Raw genomic sequence first — 24367 nt, 5'->3', positions numbered from 1 at the left:
CCCCCAATTTAAACATTTTGCTCTATACATATTGCATGAAGTTGGGGCAGATTAAGCACCAGAAATTGGCATGTGATTACCATTTCCACATGAAAATGTGCAGCATTTTATTTACAGCTCAGTAGAGCAGTTGAAGAAACTTTTTCTGCCATAACAAAAACCAAAACTGGGAAGTGTTCTGAAAATTAGATTACTGCTTCAATCAAAGCAGAATGATATCCTTGGGGGTTTTCAAGTTGAAATTCCAGAGAGAAAGGAATGTGTTTGTATCACTGATGTTTCCTCCCATGCAATATTTGATTATTTTCTTTTTCAGGGCCATGACAAAATTATGCCTTTTATTGGACATATGTTCTCTTAAATAGTTTGCTAGAGCAAAAATCTGGATGAAACTTCATCTTGAAGCACTCAAACATCAGTTGCATAACGTCTGTAAGCTAACAAAGGAATTATCCCATTGAGTTAAACTAGTTATTGCCCATCTTGCCCAGCACCCTTGGTCTCGACAGCAACCTGCACAGGGTATGGCAGCACATTTGCAGGGTGGGGAGGGAGGATACCAGTACTTTTACATTCAGGAGGGGAGTAGATCTCTTCTCTATAATTAAATGGTAAAAAACACAGAGCAATGTATCTTTTCACAAACTGTGTAATGATTTCTGATGCAAGAGCACTAAGGAGAAATATCACAGACCATTTCCTCCTGCCCCCATATGCCAACTCTTAAGTGTTTGTTTGCTTAAAGGTTTCCTTGCAATATACAGTAAGATAGGGAATCATGCATCTGCAAATAGATGGGCACAAGTCTAACTTGTGTTAAGTCCAAAGTGTTAAATCTATACAATACATTTTTAATTAAACCATGTAACCATGAAAATGCCATTAATAAGTCCTATCTTATGCTAGCCAACATTCTCCAAGACTGGTGCCCCAGTTTGAGAGGCTGTGCTCATATCAGGTGGGAATTCACACTGAATCCCAGTGTCACTACAAAAAAAAAAAAATAATCTCACATATCTGCTGACATATTCTGACCTCTGCTGTTGTGAAGTGGAATTTATTGTGGCCTTTTCATCTTTTCTTTTTTTTTCTTCTTTAAAACATTGTCTTCAGGTGACTAAAAATGTTCACTATCTGCAGCTATCTTGATTAAAGAAATGCTGGGAAAATAACTTCTGGAGCACAAAACTAGAGTACCCAAAGGTTTCTTCCCCCCTCATGTTGCTATCATCCTGTCATTTATTATAAGGTGCATATTTGACTATTACATAAAAAACATTTACTCTGTTCTTTTGATATCTGAACTCTTCATATGACACCAAACTCACCTTCCTCTGAGAACACATTGTTTTAGCCTTTTTATGACAGATACCAGCAAAAACACCAAGCACAACAATATACAGACTATCATTAACCTGAAACTATTCAAACAACTAGTTTTAGGGAGCAGTCTTCCCCCCCCCCACCTTCTTCCCAGCCACCCCCCTACCCCACAAGTTTAAATTGCATTTTCACTACTAAAATATTCTACAGTAGACTAGGAAGCTCTCTTAGTTTTATACAAGTCGAGGACTCTATACTGGTTTTGACAGTACTGGTTAGTAAAGAAGTCATATCCCAAATATCCTGTACATTAACACCAGTGAAAATATAAATCTGAGTAATTATGATTATATTAGTTGGCAAGAATTTGAAGGCAGCAAAGCATCACTTTTTATGTGGGGAAGAAGTGAAGTGTCCATTAAAATGCCATACTTCTAAACCTCTCTTGCCTTCCTGGATAAGAAGTCTCCTCTCAGACCTTGATCTTGAAGATGAAGGCATGGACCTTTACTGAACTTATTGCAAATGCTCAAAGAACATCTGCTCTTCCTTTCCCACCACAACGCCTGACAAACTTCAAAATAAGGCTGCACCTACAGCTTGTGCTATTTCCCACAGACTTACTCAATTCCCATGGCTTGGGAGATGATAAAGTATTTGATCAAATATTTATAAACAGCATGAATCCAAGACTATTTCCAGACAACACTTCTGACTAAGGAACAGGAAGACAGCAGTACAGTGCCCAATGAATGTTTTAGCACCAAATGCTCTTTTTATCCTCATGTTTAACTAGAAAAAGGACGCTGATCTCATATCAAGAAGTTAACCCTGATGCCAAGAGCCTACTCCTTCCAGAGCTAGAAATAGGAAATAGTCTCTTTCAGCTCTTGGGCAACATTTTTGCCTTCTATAAAAAAAAAAAAAAAAGGGAAAAAAATAAATACCATTTTCACTAAAACTGTTCTTCTTTCCCTGTTTTGTTTATTTTCACCATCATGCATATAGTTAAGCGATGGACTTTTTTGTTCAGCCATTGAAGATTTTGCCTCTGCTGGAACAAACATGTGGAAGTTTGCCATAACACCTCTGTTGGAGTGAAAGCAGGAAATGCAACCACCTAATAGGAATAAACCACTGAATCTTAAAGGATCCTGAAAGATAATCACAGTCATTAACAACTCTGCACAGAACCTTATTCCATCACACACATGTCCAGGAGGCTACCTATTAGCTTGCACACACACTTTGTTCCAATAACCACCCCTCATGTTCTCTTTTGCCTCCAATGACAACCACCTGCTAGAAACTAAACCAAAAAGGACACCCCACCCTCCCCACCCCAAGTTACTGCAAGACCAGTAACAGACTCAGTAATTCCAACATCTAGACTATCAGCAATGGGGTTTACACACTGCAAGTGCCCTTTAGTTTTTAACATTAGAATTGATACTTCAACATACGGAACTACTTTAAATAAGGCACATCAAGATAGCTCAGCTTCCCATTCAAGTATTTCATTAATGAAGACAACAGTTCTGCACAAGATAGGGGAACAGCTCTGCTGTCTGTATATAGAGACCACCCAGCAGTACTTTGCTCACGGCCTCAAAACTTTGTTTTAAAGGCCACTACAGAGTCTGTTAGGTGTTGAATGAGATCAGTAAAGTACTATAGTAAGTTTCATTTTGTATTCTTTAATGTGGTGAGTAACTGAATGGCCAAAAACAAATAGTAATATGATTAAACAAGAACTCTTCAAGGAACCAATTAGAAAAGACAGAAGTGAAGACAATTCACATAACAAGCATAATAAAAAGCATCAGGCAAGTTAAAGGGAAAAAGTAACTCAAGACAGGATGTAGAAGGAATTCTATGGCCATGAGAGGGGAAGAAAAAATAGATAAAGTATAAATAGTGCCAAGATGGTTATGATGTTCAGCTAAAGAGCTGTCAGGTTCTTCAAAGAAGCCTGGGACTGTGAAAACAACCATTGAGAGTGTTGAAGATGGCAAAGCCTAGAAGAATTTGCTTAATTAAAGTTCTTCTGTGTTCCAGAGCTGCTCTAAACCACCAGCAATTATCTTCAACTCAAAGGCTTGGAAAAGTCTTATTGACTGAGAAATTAAAGAACCCTTTCAGAGGTGTGACTACACAAGCAGAAACTGGAATAAGAGTTAGAAAAACATTCAGACTACTGCCCACAACTTCAGTGTCTAGAAGAATATTGCATGTCACCATCACCATCAAACCACAGCTGTTTAGAAGGGAGATAATACTTTTGTTTGAAAAGTCACACATAACAATTTAGGTCTTCCTGCTTTGGTAAATTAACTGGTCTGATGCAAGAGAAGAAAAACAGTAAGCTGGCTACAGATGGACTTAAAATGATGCAACTGGCAAAAAGCTTTTTACATTTAATAAGACAGGCAGATTGTGGAAACATAGTCCAGGTAAGGAGATTAAAAATCCATTATGTGATGGTGGGAAGATGATCACACATATAAAGAGAGGGTTTCTAAGGAGTAATATCCAACTGGAATAAAGTACTAAACTGGACACAAGGGAAAAATATTTCCAGTTCCAGGACTCTCTAGCATATTCTTTACAGAATTAGGTGATGGACCACAACCATGTTATTTAGAAATCCAACTGTGTTGGGGGCGGGGGGGGAACGGGACACATGAGAATTCACTGTTCTAGTCCTAAATTTGGAGTATTTTCTCCAAAATCCAGTAAGAGAAAATCATGCAGAGCTCAGTTAAGCTTTTTCTTAAAAACAAGGCAACCAAACACTAGGCTAAGATACTGCTATCTCTCAAAACAATTAAAAAACTTAAAAGAAAAAACACAACCAAAACAAATCCCACTCCATAAACCAAAACACAGACCCCCTAACCTCCCTCCAGAAAACCCCACCAAAACCCCAACAAACAAAAACCAACCCAGACTTGACCCTCATTTTGTAGTCAGTCACCCCCACACTGTTTAAGTGGTACTGCCTCAAGTTGTCCTTTAGCAGTCTGTATTGTGCAGCAGTTGATCTACTCTTTCTTTGGTATGTGCTATTGTTATGTAGTGCACTTCAGGACATGACAGAAAAAAGGCTTAAGATTACAAGGACCAGCTTTTATAAAAAAGAGATGAGACTGCGAGGGAACATTTATTTCACTAGTTTATCAAAGCTGTACTAAATACATGCAGCAAAGACTGCCACATATTAGGAAGAAAAATTGGCTGTAAAAGTTATGTACCATAGACCAGTTTGACAGTTCTTAAGAGGTTAAAAAGAATATATGCTAGGAATGGTCTAGGTATAAGAACATCCAGTCCTACAAGAGAGCAGTTACGAACTACATGACCTTTGAACTCCTTCCAGCCATATACGCAATTTCCACATGAAAGAGGTTATTACTCATTCAGTCTCATCATCTGAATACCAAACCAAGAGAAAATTCTTGGTTAAGCATGTATGCATCTGCAGGATTTAGGACATAAAAAGAAAACAGTGAGTTTTGTGGGAACTTCTGGCATTGTTTTGGAAATAAGGTACTTCACAGCAACTGCTCAACACACATGATAACCTAGATATAAAAAACATACATCTACACAAATTAGTTCATTTTAGGTTGCATGCTCTATGTGTCCAGTCAGAAATCAAATCTATAATGCCTACTGCGAGCTGACATTGTAAAACAACAAAACCAGGAAACTAAAATGCAAGGCTCTTCCCGTATGGCCTGTTAACTGTCATGCCTTACTAAGGATGAGGAAGAAGGGACTGACCAGTCTTTATGTGCAAGGTTATTAGTGTTGCACTGCTTTGAGAAGCTCTTGCTGGTGCAGCTGTGCTCCTCTAGTGGCCTGGTGCCCTAGAACCACTGGAGGTGCCTGTGTAGAGAGATGAGAGTGCAACATGGTGGTACTTGGCACTTTTGACATTTCTACACTGATTAGGTGTTGGTGTCACACAAAACAAAAAATATAGAAGTCTGGCTTCCCTTTCCTTGAGGGAAAATTATCTTTCTCTAACAAAAACGAATGACCTACAAGCTCTGAAGGACAAAGGGCTCCTTCAGGGCACCTTCAATGACACAACTACGTGGGAATGGAACAAGTACCAGTAGAGAGGATAGCTACAACTACTGCAATATTTTCTTTGATGAAGATCCAAAAACCACATAAGAAAAATAACAGAAACTTTTTTTCTTTTTTGAGGGGAACATGCAAAGTAAAAGCAGGTCTGGACTTCATTACATAGCTATTTGGTCACAGGTGCTACAAGAATACACCTGCTCAAGGCATCATTTTAGACATACACAAAAAACCAAACCACAAAGCAAAACAAAAACAACAAACCCAAACCCCACACACTTTAAAACAACCAACCCACCCACCCCAAAACAACACTAAACAAAAATCCACCTAGAGCCAAAACCCTGGTTTTTGCCACCTCGGGAAAGAAGATGCAAATGCCCACACAGCTTACTGCCAGAGAAGGAAACCAGACAGAAATGGAGAACCCTAGAAGGTGAGCTTTTCCTTCCTGCCCAGTCCCCTCTAGCACATGCTGGCAGTATCCAGCATAGCCCTCACATAATCTTGCCTCAGATTGGCAGTGGGGAAATGACTTTAGCTGCACCTTTGTCTCTTCTCTTTGCTCTATCCAGCACTGGATAAGGTGCAAGTCTGACTAACTCCAGTTCCACTGCTGCTTACTCCTTCCCCCACCCTGGAAAAATACATTCCACATTATTTGAAAACCCTTTACTCAGGAATGAAATATTTCCCTTATAAATATTGTAATGGTAAGTCGAAAATCCCAGAAAAATACCTCCTGAATCCTGAGGAAGTCACAATACACTGCAATGGAAGGCACTGCTATTTCAATCATACCTGAAAACTTTGTATGAAGTGAAACTGAATTAAGCAGTAAAATTGGCTGGCTAAAACTTTTGTGAGAAAACTTCTGATACCAGCGTTTCCTCTAAAACTAAAAATCCCAAACAAATAACAAAACAGAACAAATAAAACTATATGTGAAAAATACTAGGGCAGAAAATTCTTTGTAGCTCTTTATAGCAATTTTACAAACAGCACAGATGTGCTGTGCAAAAACCCACAGTACTGCTCAGATAAAAAGAAAACAACCAGCATAAAACAAACTCCTGTGTCTTGATCTTGTCTACTCACATAAATGAAACATTTGTGAAATTCACAGCATCTGAAGGCCGAGTACACATTTTTTCAGTGTGACATAGTGAGGCTATTTTAAGAGGCTGGAATGCCATTAATTTGTGCCCCTTAGCTCAGCAATTTGTAAATTATTAGCTCTAGAGCACCAAAACAAAGTAGAGCCTGTCCAAGTCCATTTCATCCAACTACTAGCATTTAATTTTATCATGATTTCAAGATCTAATACCAAATCCCAGCATATACTATTTATTGTAAAACTGAAAAGGAAGCCTGGTGCATGATATACCTACAGGAAAACAAGGACTTTTTTTTAAGCCTACAGTTTGGCCCTTTCAGTTTCCCAAGATTTCAAACAAGTATCTATACTTGTACTGATAAGGAAGCCCCTGAGGAGCAAGTTTAGCCTGAGATGTCACTGTCAAAACTTTTTCCTATAGTGTCAGTAGGAGGGGAGGGAAAGAAGAATACAATTAAGTATAATGCTGTTTAAATACTTTTTTTTTTTCTGGTTGCAATAAATTCCTGCATTTAGCAGCAGTCTCACACCTTAAAGAGGGAAGAGCACCTTGCACTATCTGGTCCTTGCTCTGTTTTTCTGGAACATGAAGTCCTTGACTACTGTGTTCCATGGCAGGGGGCTGCACAAAGCATTACAGGGCTGCGGCACTTCTGTAGCTCGGGTCTCTGGAAAAGCCTCAAACTCTCAGGAGGTCATAAGACTCCCCAGACAAGGCTAGAAGTGAAATTATACCAGGAAAGTGGGAGGCTCCACAAAGTTTATGGAAGTTTGGCTCTAGGAGAGAAGCTCTCTCAACAGTAAGCCACCCTGAATGAGGCAGCAGACATTACTGTGTTTTTTAAAACCCATTAAACAGAACACACCTATGACTTCTCTTTTCATCCTGAGCAATTCATTCAAATTCAAAGCTTTGGTCTGAAGTTTAAGGTCTTGTATTTTTCCTGGGCTAGCCTTGAGGGAGCAGTGAAAGAAGTTTAAAACAGGTAACATCATTTACTATGAACTACAAGTTACCTGCTGTCAGGCACCTATGGAGAACACTTGTTTCAAGTTATTCAAGTTTGAGAAAAAAAAATAAAAACTGGACTTCAAAAATTCCTTAATTACTTGCTGTAGCTTGACTTGAAATGAGCTGAATCACTATGAAGAAACAATAATTAAAACAATATTTCAGCATCAGCTGATATTTTGAAGTAGCAGCTTTACAAATGGTGACATTACTGTTTAACCAATCCCCCACCTCAAGCCACAGGCCCTTCATACTAGACTTGAAGAAGATGGGAGTAAATAAGCAGTGACCAGACTGACATAACTCTGAGACTTGGGTAATGAGAGATTGAAGATTCACAAATGGTGGCAAATGGTCCTGCGGCATGGTCCCACTTCTAGCCAGCTCCTCTCTGATAGGCGTCTCCAATCTCGCAACAGAGAGGACAGAAGGGTGCCTCTGGCCCCCTCTGCCCCAAACCAAAACATCTTAATCAGATAATTTCAATTAACATACATATGAGAATTATTGATGTAATAATTCTACAAATCTTCCTTATTCAAAAGGGCACAGAAGCCCAAGGAACACATTGAGGAAGAGAAATTTTGAGGAAAGGATGATCTAGACTCCTCCACCACACTTAGGTACAGAAAAGTAAAATTTAGTATTATACTATGGGTCAGGGTTGGAAAGGAACACAAGGATCATCTAGTTCCAACCCCCCTGCCATGGGCAGGGACACCCCACACTACATCAGGCTGGCCAGAGCCTCATCCAGCCTGGGCTTAAACACCCCCAGGGACGGGGCCTCAACCACCTCCCTGAACAACCCATTCCAGTGCTTCACCACTCTCATGGTGAAGAACCTCCTCCTCACATCCAGCCTGAATCTCCCCACCTCCAGCTTCATTCCATTCCCCCTAGTCCTATCACTACCTGAGATCCTGAGAAGTCCTTCCCCAGCCTCCTTGTAGGCCCCCTTCAGATACTGGAAGGCCACAATTAGGTCACCTGGGAGCCTTCTCTTCTGCAGACTGAACAGCCCCAAAACTTTCAGCCTGTCCTCATAGGAGAGGTGCTCCAGCCCTCTGATCATCCTCATGGCCCTTCTCTGGACACAATTTAAGCATCCAATTCTTAATTTAAAAAAAAAAAAATCAAAACACCTAAGAGTTAATTTTGATTCTGAGCAGTTATCCAGAAGTCTTTATCCACCTAAAAGAAACATTCATGAGGGAGGCATCACACTGAAGCATTGAAATACAACCCAAATCATTTCCGTCACCTCAGAAAAGATATTTCCAGTTTCTTTTCCCTGGAAACTGTTTTAATCCCTGGCTGGAAATATCTTCTTTCAGTTTGGTGCTTAAACAAAAAGTTTAACTACACAGGCAGGCTACCGAAGCAGCTTTGAGTTGAGATGTTCCTGCTCACTTCAGCTGGGCAATTTCCTAACTTAAATGGGTGCCACTAAAGCAATCAGATTCTTTAACATCTGATGCAAATTACTGAGAATGAATGCTCAAATCCACCAGCACACATACAAATGGAAATTAGCAAAAAGCAGCAATATGGTAATTCAGCATGATGCTGAACTAAGTACAAACATCAGTAAAGGAAGTCAGCAGGAGAGAGGAAGCAAGGCAAATTCTGGGACTGCAGCATGAGTTGATGCAGAAGGTCCATATTACCATATTCAAAACAGAAAATCCCACTCCAGAGACTGTGGTTTGATCTGGAACAAAGAATTTACCTGCTCCTAAAAAAAAAACCCAACAAATCAAAACAAAATATCCACATAAAACCTCCTCCAGCCATGAGTACATCTTAAAGTTGTTATGGCAGACATTCAGTACTTAATGCCTTGAACCTTCTCCCACACACAAATTTAATTTCTGTGTAGTTAAAGAAATATTAATAATTGAAAAGTACACAAAGTGATTTCACTAAGGGGGTAATTAACAACTTCGTTTCAGTTCAGCAGCTGATTTTTAGTTGGCATTAAACCAACAGGACCTTAAAAGAGCCTATTAACACATAGGTAGGATTCTGATTAACCTTGTGAGTTACCAGCTGGCAGTTTGATGTGGCCCTTAGACTTCAAAGGCCTCTTTCATAAGAAAGCAGGACAAAGGCAGAGAGGTCTTTATCATCTTTTATGGTAAATAAGACAGACAAATCCACTACTTACTAGAAAGCTGATGTAAGGAAAAACACTGAAGCTCATGCAAAGCTCAGTCTTCAGGAGCCTTAAATTACCGAGTACTTCCCCCCCCCCCCCCCCCCCCATTAGAAGGTGACAGCAGTTTGAAAATACAAGAGCAAATGGTCCAGTAAACCAGAAGGACTCAGAACGTTTCTGCTACTTTGCTATCAGCAGATGCTTGGGAGAACACATCACCAGGTTGCAGCACAAAACATGCCAAAGTGTTCTTTGACACCTTAAGTGAACAATTCGGAGCCTCCCACTGTGGGCACACAGAGCTCAAACTCAAGTCATTTTCAGTTGCTCATCCTTAACGGTTCTTATTACCCTGGTCCAGGCTATACAGACAGACAAAACTGATAATCCCTACTGTTAGAGGAACTGCATGTTAAAGTCTAACCACTAAATATGCACACTGCTGACAATTAGGCCATGTAGAAACACAAGGATCTCCCCCTTACCAGAATTCACTGATGAAAACCCAACAAGGACATGCAGCTTAAAATTAACAGAGTGTGAAATTAAAAGTACAAATCTTTAAGTGGAAAGCTGCCTAATGTAATTTGCACAATTACCATTTAATTTAGGAAGCAGATCAAAGAAGTGCATCATTTACATTCTCAAACATTAAGTTTTAAAGATCAAAGACCTCCAGCATTTCCAGACTGCATATATGTGAGCAGCTTGGTTAGAGTAATGAACCTATGCAGAGGGAGAATATCAGCTGCTCATTTGCTCCACGCAGCAGTTTCACTATCATCTAGGGCCAACAAATGGTATCTGCAACAAGCATCATCAACAAGCACCCACTGACACTCTATATAAATAGAAGCAAGGGGCTTCAAGGTATAAAACAGCATTATATCAATTTTCTTATTGCTACAGAATTCTCTCCCTGAAACTAACCACTGCTTCAATGATGTTTTTTTCCCCACAACTCCAGCCTGACAGCTACAATTTAACAGGGCTTATACCATATTCCAGAGGTCATTAAAGACTCCACTTCATTGTAGTGCTTAAACAAAACCATGTTTTCATGACAGTGCTGTAGCTCCATTATGCCAAAAAGTTAAATAGAGAGAAGTGCACTAAGTAAATATTCCAAAACATGCTGGTTTAATCCTACGTAGAAAGGAAATATCAGCAGTAGAAATGATATTTTAATGACCACTGGGAATTGCTACAACAGACCCTGGTCAAATTTAGTGTAAAGTAGAAAGTGTCCTGCACTTATTTCCAGGAAACAATCAAATTTTTAGTTCATACTGAAGACTATTTCTGAGCACCTCTCAAAAAACCACAGCTCAGAATTCAAGATTAAAACCAGATTTTTCTTGGCACAAAACCAGGGGCTATCACAGTCATAAAACTTGTGCTAAAACACCCAGAGAACAGGAGCTCATGGAAGCTGAGATGGTGGCCAAAACTTCTCTAACTTGAGGAACATGACAATGATACACATTCAACACACAATGATATTCAGTACCCAATATCCACTGTTGTAAAAACATTCAATGCCCAGAGTCTTACTCATTGTATGCTAAGATCCTCAGTGCACCATGTGGTCCATCAGACTAGTCACAAACACAGGATGGATTTTTATCTGCATCTTCTTTATGTTATTTATTTCCCTTCCAAATTACAGATTTAAAACTATGGTTAAAAAGCAGACAGGAAGGGATATGTAATGCTATTTTTTACACAGAGATTTTAAATCTTGTATCACTGTATTAGACATCTAATACAAGAATGAGGGCGGCATATGAAATCCAAATACCAACCTCTAAACAGGAAAGGATTTAAAGTAGCTTTCTCAAGAGAAGCTTCTCCAACAGCTACTTCTCACGGTAAGGATGTTACATTCTATAGCTATGAAGCTCATCTAAAAGGACAAACAAGTCATTATATTTTACAACAGTTGAGGAACCTGGGCAGTACTAGTACTCTGAGAAACAGTCTTCCTGACAGACAGAAGTAGTTACATAGAAACAAGTTCCACACAAAACAAAAAGGTGAGTAATACCCAGGCCCTTTAGATGAAGAAAGTGATGAGCTGTGTCTGGCTGCAATTAACTCCTAGCAATCTAATCTCAAAGGATGTTTATGTTGCATAAAACAGTAGAATACGTGGGTATTCCTGCCAGCCCTAAAATGGCTCACATGGATTTCTGTGTGACAGCAGCCACACTGCTGTCAGTTCTCAGCCTACATCATGTAGGTAGACACAACCAAAGCACTCACAGGTCTTAATCTGCATTGATGCCAGGACCAAAAACCACTATGTGCAATTTAAGCTACATTATTTGCCTTGGTAGATAAAAAGTTTGGTGCATGTCATATCTACTTCCACTAGCAGTCTGCAGAAGAGTGTTCCTTCCCAAAGGGAAACAAATATGCATAATAATAAATCCACCAGAATTCAATGCAGAATAGAATAAACCGAACCAGGTTAGAAGAGACCTTCAAGATCATCGTGTCCAACATATGCCCCACCTCAAGAAGAAACAAAGGCACGTGCTTCTTTACTTGAGTGGAGAGACACATGCTGAGCTTGGGATGAGAAGGATCCAGAAATCCAGGCCTCTTCTGCATATCCTCCCCCCAGAGCAATGTCTGTTAAACAGAGCCTGCACTAGATTCATCTGTTCCCAGGCTATACAATAGTGCAAGACTAAATGCAAGATGTGGCAAAGCTACAGCCACAGCACAGCTGGCTCAGGGATAACACTGAGGAAATAACAAATTTTTAAAAAAAGACAAAACAACAAAAGCCCAACCAAAAGCAATACCACACAACAACAAAACAAACACAAAACCCACACACACAAAAATGCCCCCACACCAAACCACCCCCAAAAAACAAATAAATACCCACCCCCCAAGAAAACCCAAATCCACCCCCACCATCCCCCCCAACAAAAACGACTAAACTGTGGTAGACTGGCATACCTTTAAAAACAGCTGAGACACCCCAGTACCCTTTCCAGATTTCCCTCCCCAGTATCTGAAAGGTAGTGTGACATTAGAGATGCCTTCCACTGCCTGAGAGACACTCTCCTCTATCCCACCTCTTTCTCTGATGGCAGGGGAAAGAAAACAATCAGATGAGTCACTGCTGGAAATCTGCAGGGCTGGATTGCATCTAGCCCATCTAACACACCAGACACAGGAAACCAAATTACTGCCAGCCTCCCAACCACATCTGTTTAGATGCTGGAAAACGCTGCTCCAAACTTACACTTTATTACCCTGACCAGTAGGCACAGTTCTTTGAAGACACTTAGCTGTATGCAAAGACCAAATCTCATTGCTGAAATGTACACCTTAAGTATTCCGTATTCTCATTGAATTAATCATTATATTGAGAACAAAAAATTACTTCCTTAGCATTCTTCTTAACTATGGTATATCCAAATATGTTTAGGAAAAGAACACTCACCTTTTTACTGTAATTTTCAAGGGGAGGCAGTTTTCACAAAGGAAGATCAAACATTGCACTTGGAAATGGAATGCCACAATATTTTTAATGTGGCACTAAGATCATGAGGCTAAGAGCAAGGGAAAAAAAAATGAGCCACAGATAGACAAACACAGGCACTTTTCAGCCAGGTCTGACAGCAGGCTTCCATGTGATGTGGTAGGTAAAGCTGATGAGGTACTGATTTTTATAAATACAAAAGTGAAAAATATAAGTGTAATAAGGCATTCAGAAATTTAGAACCATTTGAGACTGTATTCCTCCAATCGTTCAAATGACTCAAATGCAAAATCCCCCAGATTTAAGAAGCCAGAACATTCTACAAAACTTCATAATTTAAGTACTTACGAGGTAAGAAATTCATTCCAGTAAGAAGAGAAAAGTTATTGAACAAATAACCTTAGGTGCACATTTCTCCTTTTCCAAGATTCTCTCCTCTGTCATTTCTCCACAGCTCACAGCTCCCAACCCCATCCACTGACACCTAACATGCAGAACTTCCTGGAGTCATTAACAAAGTTCTCAAATGTGATTACAGCCCATGTCTGAAAGACCTTCCCCAACGTCACAGAGGACTTCTGGATTATCAGATGCACGAAAGCCAGGTCGTTAGTGAGCAACCCAGTCTGTGCATCTTAATGGGAGCTTGTTTTTGAAAAAATAAATACATTCATCAACATGTAAGACTTGTAGTTGTGAGGCAATACCCTCCTGAATAGTCATCAAGTCAATGTTTATTACATCAGGGCTTTTTTTCCCCTCCACAGCATCAGGCAAACACCTATGAAAGAGATACCCCTCTGTACCTGGAGCTCATGCCTTCATCCTCACCCCATTTTCATTCAGTCCAAGTAAGAGCAACTCCACACAACCTTCTTATTGAATGCCAAGAACTAGCAATGAGGATGCCCACCTGACATTTAGAAGAAAAATGCACACACACACCCCCAGAGGTGAGACCTTTGCAGTTAGTTGCAATAGTTGATGTTGCATTGCTTCAATCCCTTCTATATGCAAAAGAACCTGCAATCAGAAGTCTGGACCATTTTTGCCTCAGGACTATATTTTCTAGGTATTATTGAAAAGGTACATTTTATCATTGGGGCTGCTTAGGCAAATGTAGGATGATGTCACAAGGAAGAAAACAGGTTTTTCCTCAGCTGGAAAAGCAGTAATGGCTTGGCCTACACATCACCTAACCTGAAAGGAAGAAGCATCTCCAAGCAGTGCAGCAGCTGTTCCTACAGAACCCCCCACTCCTGCAGTGTCAAACCTGGATCTTCATTTTTCTTCCTCTTCTCCCCACCCACTTTGACATCTGGCTTCATTTGCTTCCGTTCTCTCTCACACTATGATTTACTAGCTGACATGGTTGGCAAGTCTCAGATCAAACTCCACATCCTAGGTTTTTCAAATTCCTTCCCAAAGTAAAAAAAAAAAATAAATAAAAGAATTAATATCTAGGCCAATAAAGTACTTCCAGGAAAGAACTTACAAATAATACTGGAAGTGAGATCTGGGATTAGTTTGCCCTCATGAAGAACAATTCTTTGCAGAATTGCTGGGCTGGACGGCCCAATACCTCTGAAGGACCGTCTCCCAAACAATGAAAGTGCAGCAAGACACAATGGCTACTTCTGCCATAGAGGAAGCCAGTGTGTAAGAGTACCAAATACTTTTAAACACTGTGGCCCAGAGTCTCCTGGGAAAAATCTCTAGTTAAAACAGCTCCAATTGTATTTTTAAGCCCTATGAAATTTATCCTGAAGAATTCATTTATGGCTAGAAGCCAGCCTGCCTAATTCAGGTGTCTAGCCTGTACCTTGACTCCAGGCACCTAGCAAACAGTTCCCAAGTCATGTATGAGAGAGAATCAGGCAATGAGCAGAAGCAGATGACTTAAGAAGCCTCCAGGGAAAGAGATGGCTTGTTTAAATTTGGGTGTCTGTCTTTCCATCCCACCAGCTCAGCTGCAACCTATGAGCAAGGTGCCACCAAAAGGCCCACTACATCAACACTACCTCTTCCTGGGCCTGAGCCTCCCAGGAGTCAAATGAATACCAAACACCACAAAACTGGCCAAATTTCCATCATCAGATGAACTCCAAGCCAAATCAACAATGGGTCAGAAAAACTTCTGCCACCACAAAAAGAGATAGAAGCACAAGCCAAGCACATGAGTTTCAATGACACATTGCTATGATAACATCCCGGCACTAAACCAAAACCACATCATTGTGAGACCTACGCTTAAGAGGACCGCTTGGTCCAGCCAACAGTTTTTATTGTCTATGCTAGCTGAATTGATTCCAGTCTAGATAGTCCTTCAAACCTATGCTACATGACAATCACTGACTTTTTTTCGCCTTGCTAAGTACTCTTTCCCAAAGTTAGTATATGAAGTTGCTTTTCTAACTGTAATAACTGAAAGCTGAATCACATCCAGCAACAAGTTAGGACTTTCATAAGAGCTAGTGCAAAATAAATAACTAAATAAAGGCAGCACCAACACACCCAAAGCACAAGTCTTATAATCCCTTCTAAAATAATCCCAGATGTTTTGCATCACACATGCAGAACGCTGTTGAAATTCAGTTCCTCTATTTGCTGCAACACAAATGAAAGTTTTACAACTAAATATCCAAGTGGAAGCTAGCATGCTGTGAGTCAGATCCATACATCTTTCTTTTCACTGGAAAATTAAAAGGGAAAAAAAAAAATAGAGCTATTCATAAATGCTAAATTTAAAACTGCTTGCAGAAGCTCACAGCCTGAGGAACCAAAGAATGTGTTTAGAAGTAGCTTATTCACTACAGTCCTTCAAATTCAGATTTTTTTCACTTGGCTTGACAGTATTCACATGTGAAAAAGAAACAAAACAGCAAAACCAAGACACTCCTCCAAAGGTAACTGGCATAACGAGTTCTGTGTGTCAAGCACACCTCAGACCAGAAGCACTTCTAATACGCTGGCTCTGAGTGTATGTGCTGTTTTTCATGGAATTTCTGAAGCTGGAAAACCCATTTAAAAAAGGGTAGTTAAGAGTCATGTCAGTCTTGTTAAACCTAAAAAGCTGAGGATTTTTGTTTTGTTTTTAAAAAACACCACCCCCCCCCCCCAAAAAAAAAATAAATTCTAAATCCCCCCACCTCCTCCAGGAGAGGATAAAGGAACTTTAAAGAGGAGGAGTGCTAGGTACAGAAACCAGCTGGAATGTAGCTGGCTCTCACAACACAGTAAAACCCAAGTGTTTCCAAAAGCTCAGCAAGGTCACCATCTAATGTAACACACCCAAGTACTCATTAAAAACAGAAATGTAGACAACACAAAAGTGACAAAGAAAAGGTGCTAAAAGGGAGTCCACAGTAATGAGGAGATGGGAAGTAAACACACTAATCATCAACTTGCCCCTTCCCCCAAACTCTGGGCAGAAAAAAAAGCATACAACTTCACCAAATGGAAGAAGGATCAGAACACAGGTCAAAAACCAACCAAACAAAAAGAACAAAAGTAACAACGTGACTACTTATAGTTAGTAACCACAAAAACACAGAAGAAAACAAAAGTCTGGTTGGAATTGTCTGTAGATCCCTTTAATCTGCAACGCATTTCCCCAGTATAGAAGACATACCCATTTCTATAGTCAAGTTAATTCTTCCTGTTAAAGTGCCTGCAGATGCTGCTTTTATGCGACATTTAAAAACAAAACTCAAAACTACAAAGAGAAACTGTTCACAAAGGGAACTACACTGTGAACTCAACTCAAAGCTATGCATGTCCATCACACAGGGCTTCATGAAGACAACATTCAAGCATCTCTGAGAAATTCCAACACACTTCACTTGAAAAACACATAAACCCACCTTGCAATAACCAGGAAACAGATTTTACTCTCAAGCAAAAAATTTCTCTCAAACACACCACCAATACCTTTGCTAAAGTCCAGAAGGAAGGGGACAAGGTAAAAGAAAAAAGCTCAGCCAGATAAAAAACCGTTACTGTCACACTCTCCCTCCAAACCATCCTTGCTAGCCCTGTTACATGACATTAAGCCACAGCACTTTCACAATCTGCAGCCAGCAGAGAACATAATTTCTGGGATTTACATTCCCACAGCATTTACTTGACAGCATGTATATTCATGTATCAATTCATAGTTATATATTAATTGGATACATTTAGGTTTGCTCTATGCGATGGCTCACTGCCAAGAGTCTACACATAATGAAATATTGATGCATCAACCTAAAGGAGGGTTAAATATATCCCTTCTGCAGACACGAGCCAGGACCTTGGCAGCCATGCTGTAAGAAGTTCTGCAGAAATCAGCCCACCCAGGTTTTATGACTTGACAGAATTACTCAGTATTAGACATGGTTTAGGCAACACAATATACAGATTTTGCCTTTTCATTCACACATTTTTCATTCTGACACCATCTAGGACATTGACTGGCTCTACACACAGTATCCAAAAATAACTTACCCAGAACTGAGAAAAATGCTTCCATAATGATTAATTCAGCTAGAATAAAGGCACCTACAAGAAGAGGCTTTGAATGGCGAGTCCTCTGTCTCTACAGTTATTCCTCCCATATGCCATTCCAGACTGTATGCATTAGACTCATGCTTGGGGGAAAAACAAAACAAAATAATCACTGAGGTAAGATCTCTATGGAAATACAGGGGGAAACATTGCTGCTAGACCTCTTGCTGCATTCACAGAAGTCATAAAAATATACAGTAGAAATGCAGACTTCGAACAGTTTCAACAAATAGAAACATTTGGTGACCACATGTCAGAGACCATTCGCTGGATTTGATTGCTGTACTGTTGGTCCAAAACAAAAGATTTCAGTAAGTAGTCCTGGCTCTCCAGTTTTATCCTCAAGTAAGGCTACTCTACAAATCTGCACTTTAAATCTTCTGAGCAGGCAGGGGTGCGTGGGGGGATGCATGTCTGTACACACATCTGAAAACTAAAAGCCCCTAAATAGTTTTCCAACATCCAAAATGTAAGAGATACTTTTAAATCACAAAGGAAAATAGTTTTTGACTCTGAAAAGCACACAGTTAACACAAGAATAAATGAAGAGATTGTCACAAACAGCAGCATTCAGATGAATTAGGTTATTCCACTCCCTAGTTAATGGTCATGGCAGATAACAGGTGACAGAACAACAGCAAATAGATTTAAATGGGGCCAGGGAAGTTTGCTTGGATATTAGGAAAAAATTATTTACTGCAAGAGGGGTCAGGCAAAGGAATAGGCTGCCCAGGGAGGCAATGAAGTCACCATCCCTGCAGGTGTTCCAAAAACATGTGGACATGACACTTGAGGACACAGTTTAATGGCCATGGTGATGTTAGGTTGATGGCTGGACTTGACCTTAGAGGTCTTTTCCAACTGAAACAATTCTATGATTTTATGATTCTACCAATATCATCCAGACACGTTGAGCTGCCTATCAAAAATGATAAAATTCTTTATCTTGCTACAGAAATCATAATGGTGAGACATCTCTCCATCAACACTGGATAGTGTTAGTATTTCTGTTTCAGTGCAGCATTTGCTGATGACACCAAGCTGGGGACAGGAGTTGATCTGCTAGAGAGTGGAGAGGCTCTGCAGAGGGACCTCGACAGGCTGGACAGATGGGCAGAGTCCAACGGCATGAGATTTAACACATCCAAGTGCCGGGTTCTGCACATTGGCCACAACAACCCCATGCAGTGCTACAGGCTGGGGTCAGAGTGGCTGGAGAGCAGCCAGGCAGAGAGGGACCTGGGGGTGCTGGTTGATGGTAGGCTGAACATGAACCTGCAGTGTGACCAGGCAGCCAAGAGGGCCAATGGCATCCTGGCCTGCATCAGGAACAGTGTGGCCAGCAGGAGCAGGGAGGTCATTCTGCCCCTGTACACAGCACTGGTTAGGCCACACCTCGAGTACTGTGTCCAGTTCTGGGCCCCTCAGTTGACTTGCTGGATGTTGACTTGCTGGATGTTGACTTGCTGGAACGAGTCCAGAGAAGGGCAACGAAGTTAGTGAGGGGCTTGGAACACAAGCCCTGTGAGGAGAGGCTGAGGGAGCTGGGGCTGCTTAGCCTGGAGAGGAGGAGACTCAGGGGTGACCTTATTGCTCTCTACAACTACCTGAAGGGAGGTTGTAAACAGGCAGAGGTTGGTCTCTTCTCCCAGGCAGCCAGCACCAGAACAAGAGGACACAGTCTGAGGCTGTGCCAGGGGAAGTTCAGGCTGGAGGTCAGGAGGAAGTTTTACACAGAGAGAGTGATTGCCCATTGGAATGGACTGCCCGGGGAGGTGGTGGAGTCGCCGTCACTGGAGGTGTTCAGGAGGAGACTTGACAGGGTGCTTGGTTACATGGGTTAGTTGATTAGGTGGTGTTGGGTGATAGGTTGGACACAATGATCTTGACGGTCTCTTCCAACCTGGTTTATTCTATTCCCACATGAGAAATGGTCCCTGGACTACAGCATTCTGCTTGTGACTTTGAGGCTGGTGTTTGACAGCAGCATCAGATGAAACTAGGAGCTTTCAGAACATTTGACTTTTAACAACTCTAGATCAGTTATTAGGGGAAGAAATTCAGTTCCCAAGAGGCCCTATAACAGCTCATGATATTAAGAGTTACTTGGCCCAACACCAATTTTTCACTTGAGTGGATTTGCCAAGGTTGCACCATGTGCTTTCCTACAGTTCTGCTGTTTCACTCCAACAATTCATTCAGGCACACGCTCACTGCCCACCCTCCCTCAGACAGGATCTGTACATTTGACTACTTCAGGTGAACAGGGGAGAAGAAAAAAAAAAAAAAAAAACAAATCCAAGTTTTGTTTTGGGTGTGGGTTTTTTTGGGTTTATTTTTGCCTCTGGGCACTCTAACTAAAGATTTACAGACTTCATGGATCAGGTTCCAAGTTGCTTTACCAAACAGTTTCAAGCCATAGACATTTACCTGAAGATTATAGTTAAATTAAGACAAAGAACAGAAACCAAAAGCTGAGACATTTTACAAGAAAACAGCTCAGACTCTTCATCCCTCTTGAACTCTTAGAGGGGCATGACCCCTAAAATGGTGAAGGGTGTTTTGGGTGAGAGAGACAATGCCTCCCCTTCTTTCACATGGATGAACTTCACTGTGGACTGTAAAGAGGAAGAGGCAGACAGACTGCCCTCCCACATCTTGAGGCAGGAAAACAGACTCTGCAGTCTGGGATATTTAATAGCTAGGGGAAAAATGCTTTGGTTTGGAGGAACAGCTTTTGGCTTGCTGAAGTTATAATATGGAACAGAACACAGTAAAACATTTTTTAACCCAGCTATTTCTAGCTCTGGCAAACACAGCTCTACCTTAGAGAAACTATTTCCAAGTTGTGGTGTTTCAGTGTTTAATTCTGTTCTCGGCACACACCATTTTTCCCAGCTGAGGTGCTAAGTAAAGGCTTAGCTGCACATGAGTTTGATCAGCTCCAGTTGTTACAGAGAGAGTTTAGAAAGCTTCAAAAGTCCAAGATGCAAGAACCCAACACCACTAATGAGTGCAGGGTTCTGAATAAAGGACACTTAAGAGCTTGAGTATGGAAAATGACTACTCTTTACCTAAAAGAAGCAGATGTCCTCAACAGCCTCTCTCATAACCACCTCCAGCTAGAGTAACCAATACCAAGACAAGCAACATTATCTTTCCTCCCGGTTCATCACAGTACTCAAAACACAAGAGGCTGAGACTTACACTTCAAGAGATCTTTGCACCGTAATGACTACATATCTGCCTTGTCTGCATTACCATAAACTACATCTCAACATGAATCTGAATTAAAGAACAAAGTCTTCATTAACTAACACCAGATATCAGATGTGTTTTTTGTTATTATTCTTAATGAAGCAGTTGGGGGGGGGGGGGGGGGTGGCGGGGGGGAGGAGGGGGGTGGCTGAAGGCTTTTTCAGTAGAAGAATGAGGATCATAGGTTTCAGCTCCCACCATCCAGGAGCTGCCATTCAGTATGAAGCCTCCACCCGGGAAAAGAAAGGAACTGACCAAGATGCAATTTTCTCTCACCAAAAGCAAAGAACAGATAAGGTGATTTTTTTGAAAGTTATTATTAGGGTTGTTTTTTACCCTGTGTTCCCCCCCCAGGATCTGACAAATACAGCTGCTCCTTTCACATTCAAACAGCCTTCAGCTTCAAAGCTTGAGGTCAGGTCTTCCAAGCTTTCTTAAAATCCGACTCCCAAAAACTCTGTATTGAAATACATGAATGTGTTAACACAGATCTCATTAGTGAAGGGTAAGAGTTACAGTTTACAAAGAGCCTTTTGCTTGTTCTTTTAAATATATAGTAGCTAGTGTTTGTATGCTTTCATCTTCCTCTAATGTTAGGGGGAATCTGGCACACAAAACCTTACCAAAACATAAGAACTTCAAGTTCATAAATATTTGGAAATCTGCCTCATCTTCAAAACTAATTGCTTAATCATTAGGGCTCACCAAGATTCAATCATGTATACAACACTGCATTTCACCAAGACACATAAAACCTTGGGACATGTCTCATTCCTCTAAAAATATCTTAACTTTTCTCATAGAAGAACGGAAATGGTTGTCTCAGCTTTTTAATCCATCTGGATTGAAAGAGCAGAGAAACACAATGGACTCTCTGAAACACAAACCTCTTTCAATAGGGGAATAAATGTTTACATTTTCATTCAACATTACAGAATCCTTAGCATCACATTTATCAATACGTTCAGGTTTTTAAGTTACTTGAAGCTGAACATATGTTTTTCCCACTATACAAACAGTGTGTGCTTTACAGTCACATCACTTTGCTAGTGCTCCCATGTGCTACTGGCAGGCAAAGAGGGAACCATGAGCAGGCATGGCACAACCAGCCAGAAGCAAATGAAAAAAGTAATAACTGAAACAAAATCCCCAAACTCTTAAAGTAGAATTTCTGAAAGATGACATTTTATCATCTTAATTAAACTATTTAAAGTAAGTTTTTCCCATGTAAAGAGAGCAATGCAGTAAGTGTATACGTGAGAGAAGAATGCTTTAATTACTTAAACTCACAGCTAGCTCTTACAGAACTGATACTTCGGAAAGCCAGGACTGCTTTAATTACCTATATTCACTAACAGCACTTACAAAACTGACACTTGTGGAAGTCATTGGCAATACCCTTGCCTACAGTGCTCTCAGTTCCACATTCTCAATAGATTTTAGGCACTAGATGTCATCGTTTTGCAGAAGAAAGAAAGCAGCCTGGACTAGGGTCTTGACAAACTTACGAAGATGGGGATTAAAAAGTAACAAATACCCTTCTTTAAATATTGACTAATTTGCAAGTTACCGGGACAGCATTTCTGACAATAGAAGTTTCATCTCAAGTGAATGGGTGCAAAGAAATAATCTTAATACATTAAATTACATACAAACAATCACACGAAAGCACTCCTTTAAAAGCACGCAGTGACTCTAAGTCAGGCTGTTCAGCATCTCCAACACTTCGTGACACACCTTCCATAGCAGCAGCCTGGTGTACTCAGCCGCACGCTTACCTGGGTGTGCTCACACACAGGCTCAGGTACGCCTACGAGCTGCCTCCTTTCCCCATTCATTATTATCACATACAGCACCAGCGCGACTTTGTGCAACAACACAGAAAGAGAGAATTTGACGTCAAGCGTTATGTGCAGTCAGACACTCATGTTTAAAAATAGGAGAGAAGAAAATTACTCTAATTTCAGGTTACTCTCCATCCTGAACTCTTTTGAGACAGGAAGAAGAAGATTGCCTTTAATTCAGACTGTCTCAGAGCAAGAGTTTAATTTACAAGACGACAAGAAGTTATAAGCCTTAATGACAGGAGCATAGTAGCCACTCCAGCCTTTGTGTTTTGGGGAGGGGGGCGTGGGGGATACTGCACAGATAGATCTCTGCGAGCTTTCACGATACTTTCTAAAAATAGCAACCCGCAGCTGTCGACAACGAAACAAAGTTTGGAAGCCGCGTCCCTAGAGCTTCTGCCCTACGACAGGGACAAACCCACAGCAGCGTCAGCCCGCGTCGGCCGTGCGGGGACTGCAGCGAAACCCCAGAGCAGCGCAGGGTTCCCGGGGAGACGAACAGCCCGCCTCCCCCACAGGGAGAGAGCCAAGGGTAACAAGTGAGTGATACACAAAACGACCGAGACACCTCACCTCCACCCATCGCTGAGCTTCAGCAAATGCTGCCTGGCAGTCGTACTCCGCGTCCTCTCTCCCCTCCATGGCTGGGTATAAGCAAGCAAAGGGGGGTCGTCGGCGAGCGGCCGGTCGTCCGCGGGGTGGGGGTACGAGGAACAGCCGCTGTCATTCAGCTGCCGCCTTTTAACGCTCCCCGCGCCGTCTCCTCCCCCTCCACCGCCTCCCCGCGGAGCTCCCCCTCCCAGAAGCTCGCTGGCGCTCGGCGACCGCAAGAATTTGAAGGAGTCGGTAGTTGTAAAGCAGCGCTGCCGGCCCCCGCGGGGAGGGGGCAGCCAGACGCCCGGGAGAGGCCGCGCTCCCCGCGGCTGCGACGGCGGCTCCGTCCCGCGGGGCCGCGTCGCCCCTCGCCCTCCCGGCCGGTGGGGTCCGCCCCCGGCGGCTCCCGCCCCGGCACATACCAGACATAGCTGGGGACAATCGCACCTTTCAGGGACGGCCTCCTCCGCCCGGGCCCCCGCCACCTGCTGCCCCACGCACCCTCCCCACCCGCCCCGCCGGGACTACCCCGCTGCCGCCGCCACCTCCGTCCCTCCAAGAGGGCAGCGGTAGCCGTGGCCCCGGGCCGACTCCCTCGCCGCCTCACCAGCATATCTGCTCTAGCAGCCATCGACAGCGGCATTATCTGCGGCGAGGGAAACGTCTCCACGCTTTTCTGCAACATTGTCCCGTTTAGGGGACCTAGGTAGGAGCCTTTTCCACTGCTTTGGAAGCCATGGGAAATCCACACAGTTTCGAACTCTTTTCACACAAAATGACCGAAGCAGAGATGCCTGGGGCAGAACTGGAACCGCACAGCTCAGCTGCCTCCGTGTTTCCCTCCGGCCCTCGGCCCCGTTTGCCTCAAGTCTCGTTTTCCTCATGGCTCATACCATTGCCCTGTTTCACTCGT

The 24367-nt window shown here is 41.8% G+C and overlaps 1 protein-coding gene across 6 annotated transcripts in view; it reads right to left on the bottom strand.

The window, feature by feature from the left end:
• The window catches only part of LMO7 (LIM domain 7), a 142782-nt gene extending 119192 nt beyond the window's left edge, over positions 1-23590 (bottom strand). For 2 of the 6 annotated variants that reach the window (XM_068154540.1, XM_068154457.1), the window contains exon 1: positions 23434-23574. In XM_068154540.1, the coding sequence (XP_068010641.1) occupies positions 23434-23502 (69 nt within the window). In that variant the 5' untranslated portion in view covers positions 23503-23574. Of the gene's footprint in view, positions 1-23433 lie in introns of all 6 variants that reach the window. The other 4 variants (XM_068154102.1, XM_068154184.1, XM_068154366.1 and 1 more) reach the window with 4 other exon arrangements.
• Between the last annotated feature and the right edge of the window lie 777 nt (positions 23591-24367).

The sequence above is a fragment of the Melanerpes formicivorus genome, unplaced genomic scaffold, assembly GCF_026170545.1.
Source record: "Melanerpes formicivorus ecotype bairdi unplaced genomic scaffold, bMelFor1.0.p_v2 SCAF_1, whole genome shotgun sequence".
In the NCBI taxonomy this organism is placed as follows: Eukaryota; Metazoa; Chordata; class Aves; order Piciformes; family Picidae; genus Melanerpes; species Melanerpes formicivorus.
Note: the sequence above shows the minus strand (reverse complement) of the source record. Positions and strands in the feature narration are given on the sequence as shown.